At 38.5% G+C, this 4,276-nt stretch overlaps 1 protein-coding gene across 1 annotated transcript; it reads right to left on the bottom strand.

Moving 5' to 3' along the window:
* On the bottom strand, window positions 1–885 carry LOC107616285. The gene has a single exon (XM_016318259.1). It carries the CDS (start codon window positions 883–885, stop codon window positions 1–3), a length of 885 nt encoding a protein of 294 aa, XP_016173745.1.

Here is a 4,276-nt window from a genome sequence, read left to right on the forward strand (position 1 = left end):
TTAGAAGTGTTTGAGGACATGTGCTTTTAGCTCTTCTTCTTCAATCCAGTTTCCCTCTTTGTTCCGAAGCTTTTGAATTCTGTTTTTTCCCCTTCTGATGATGGTTTTGGTGTGGTAGTATCTTGTATTTCTATCTCCTTCTACTATCCATTCCTGTCTTGATTTTTGCATCCAAAAGGTCTCTTCCTTATCTAGAATATCATTTAGTTTTTTGTTCAAATCTTGCTCCAATTTGTCTAGATAGGGATTTACTCCGTACGTATTGCTTCTTTGAATGCCCGCGATCCTGTTGAGAAGTCTTCTTTTAGCTTTGGAGATGTTCCCGAATATTTCCTTATTCCACTTCAGTAGGTATTTTTTAAGTTCTCCAATAGCTGTTAGTAGATAGTTTTCTTTGTTCCAACTTGTTCTTAGGCAGTTTTGAAAATCTGGATGTAACTCCCACATGGCTTCAAATCTGAATGGTCTAGTATAAACACCATTTCTTTCCTTTTCACATTTGATAAGAAGAGGGTGATGGTCGGAATTGGTTCTAGTAAGAACTTCAACTGTTGCTTGTTGGAATCTGGTTCTCCACATAGGGTTAGAGAGTGCCCTATCCAATCGTTTGAACACCCTATCATGCCCATCCCATTTTGGACCCTTCCACGTGAATCTTGATCCTATGAAGCCTAAGTCAATCAGCCCACATCTGTTGATCCAATTTGCAAAGTTGTTACATGCTCTCATATCCAAAGCCGCTCCGCCCTTTTTTTCCGAAGCATCCTTAATTTCATTAAAGTCACCAGCTATCAACCAAGCTCCATCCATCGAGTTTGCTATGTTTAGGAGCTTAGGCCAAAGCTGATTTCTCATTTGGTTGTGTGGATTAGCATACACCGCCATCAAAAACTATTCATTATCTCTTTGATACTGGACTTTCACATGAATGTATTGTCGATGTGATTCGACTTTAGTTATGTTAAGGTCCTTTCTATTCCAACAAATCCAAATACCCCTTGTAAAACCCTGAGCTTCTTCAATGATGGAATTAGTGAAACCCAAATATTGTATAACTTTCTTTACTGTATCACCGCTGCATTTAGTTTCCAACAAAATAGCTAAATCTGGTTTATGTTGCTTCATCATATCCTTGAAGGTACGCCTAAAAGCATCACTAGCCGCACCTCTTACATTCTAAACTAGACTAATCATAGAGACTAAAAAAGGATAAGAAAAGGGAAATAAAAAACCCTTACCCGATCAACAAATCAGGTCAGTTTATTTGCATCTCTGTGTCTCTAAGAACACTGATTTCTGGTGTGGTGAAATCCACTCCTTCTAATAAACTCTCAGTTGGGTTTTTCTCCCCATTTTCCATCTCCATGTCTTCCTTTCCATCCTCGGCCATAGCTGTTGGATCAGGTGGTTTGCTTTCTTGTAGCATTGTTTGGGTTGAGTGTTCCATTTCCTCCTTCATTTGAGTTGGAGTAGCTATAGCGTTCTCAACCCAGTTTTCCTCAAAATGGGTCTTGGATATATTCTTGTTGATCTCTTTGTGGGATTGTGTTCCCTTACTTCTGTTATGCTCCTTGTTATTTTTCTGGTTGCGTTGTGTTTCTTCTCTGATTGTTGTATTTTTTTTGTTCCATTTTCGATGCTGCCTTGTGAGTTTTTTTCTGTTGCTTGCACTTGTTTGCCTTCAATTTCTTTTTTCTGTTTGTTTGTTGGATTTTGGTTCCCTATAATTTCGCCTTTAGCTCCGTTCTTCTCTTGGCTTTCATTCTCCTCCTTCCCTTCATCCTCCATTGTTGATTCTTCTATTTGTAGAACTCCAAATCTTGTGTGATTTTCTCTGCTGTTTTGGTTCTATTTTGATTTGCTGGTTTCTCCCCCATATTTGCTAAATTCATATTTGCCTCCTTTTTCCATCTTTTTGGTCTTTGAACGACCATCCAAGTGCCATAATTTTCCTTACTATCTGTCACTATTTGTTTTCCTTTATCCTTCATGTTTGTGTTCCCATTTCCTTCTTCACTTCCTTTTGATGATTCTATGTTTGTGTCATTTTGCTTATCTTTTCCAGTTTCTGTTTTTTGGTCATCATTTTGATTCACTGATGTTTCTATTTGTTGCTTTTTCATTGTACAATTATTCTGATCATGGTCTATTCTTCCACAGGTAAAGCAAATCTGATGTATCCCTTTATATTCCACCTGGTAGTCTTCTCCATTGATCATATATCTTCCCATCAACGGCTTCGTTAAGTCAACTTCTACACATAATCTAGCGAATTTTCCTCTGCTCATCTTGGCTGTGTTGTCGTCGACTTTAACTGTCCTACCAATCAGATTTCCAATTTTCCTCAGTATGGTTCTGTCATAGAGTTCTATAGGTAAACCTGGAAGTCTCACCCAGGCAGTGATTCTATCTATTGTGGCTTTCATAAGATTGAAGTTAGGTTCCCAAAGTCTCACTATGAGATAGTGGTCGAATATCTTCCAAGGACCTTCCAACAGAGCATAATCAAAGTCTTCACTAGCATAAAATTTTACTAAATAGAAATCATTGCTAAGGTCAATGACATCTATGGTACCTTTCTTGCTCTACATACTCTCAAGTCTTCTTTTGATAGCTGCATATCCCACTTTCCTTCCTAGAAGCTTTACTATTATTGTATTCCACCAGGGCTTCCATAGTCTCCTCTCAAAAGTCTCACTTATAACAATATTATATAAACCTTCTTCTACCTTTTCAACTCTTATCCCCTCTGAATTGATTTTGTCGTTAATATTGTCTTCTTTTTGTTTGTGTTGCTCTGTCTCTGGTTCCTTTCTTCCATGGTCTTCTTCTTCCTCCTCTGCCTCAAGCTCATCTTCTTCCATATGATGTTCTGCAGGACCTCCTTTGACCATTTGGGCAAAGGTTTTTCTAGTCTTCAAACTATTCTCAGCAGCTGGGTTGTCTATCATCCATTCCTCTTCTCTTGGAACTAAGATCTGAGTTCCTGTGAATCCCTCTCCGTCCTTTCTGACCTTCTTTATACTCCTGTTCAGCTGATCTTGTTCTTCTGCAGTGGGCTGGCGCTCATGAGGATGCCCTTTTAGGCTCCCTTCACCGCTCATCACGGTGATCACAACTCAAGAAATGAAAACTGTATGGAGAGAGACTTTTACAACGGCTCTTTTCTCTTTGAATTAAAAGTACAATATTTTGTTCACCCTTACTTATAGGAAGAAGCCTCCAAGGTTGAAAACCAAACAAACTAAGCCAATCTTCTTCTTCTTCAAACAGAATCGGTTTGGCCAGAGAGAGAGAGAGAAGAGATAACCCATGCAAAACCCAACATGCAATTACCTCTAGTCCTTCCTTGGTCACCAATCTTCATCAATCCAAGCCCTTCATCCTTGCCTTACTCTCCAAGATGAATCTCTGGCCCTTGATGCTTCATGATGATGATAGCTTCATCTGCTCCAATCTCTGCCTTCTCCATCACGTAGCCACTGTAGCTACATCCTGTGGTGGTTGAGTATAATCAGAGACAAGCCATCCTCCCAAGATTCTTCTTCTCTGTTGGCCGAGATCTTCACTTCTATTTTTGGTATGAAGGAGCCAAGATCTCTTCACAAAATCTTACCACAAGTGAAAGAGAATCTTAACCACAACATACTTTTAGTTTGCTTTTTCTTGTCATCATTGTGATGGTCTTTGTTGCTTGTTCTTCCTTTCGGTGTCTAGCCATAGCCTCCATGCTTTCTCTGTAATGATATGACCGAAGGTAGAAGAAAGATGAGAGAGAAGATAGAGCTAGAAGAAAAGCAATTAAATGAATCAAATTAATTGAAATGGGATTGCTTTTACTTCCCTTGCAGAGTAGCGTGTAGCATTGATGATTACCATCACATCAATGACCAACTCTCTCTCATGTTTCCAATGCAAGTATTAACTTCTCTTTAATGAAATTTGAATTCCATCTCATGGTGGAAATAGATTCTGTTGGAAGCAAGAAGCAATACATTTGCTTTCACTCATGATTGGTTTCGGACCAAACAAGCAAAATTATTTGGGTTTGTATCAATGATAAATAAAACTGGTCCAACTAATAGTTTGTTTCAGCCAAGTCACTTAATCATTTTAACCAAGGCTGAGTAAGCATATTGGGCTTATAATGATAATGATTGAATTTTGACCCAATGATCAAATTATTGTTTCGGCCTTAAGAACTAAACAAGTTTTGCATCAAAGCTGAAAATAATTTTAATGGGCTTGCTGTATGCATCTTTTCTTTTCGGCCCAA

This window comes from Arachis ipaensis, chromosome B09, assembly GCF_000816755.2.
Source record: "Arachis ipaensis cultivar K30076 chromosome B09, Araip1.1, whole genome shotgun sequence".
Lineage (NCBI taxonomy): Eukaryota > Viridiplantae > Streptophyta > Magnoliopsida > Fabales > Fabaceae > Arachis > Arachis ipaensis.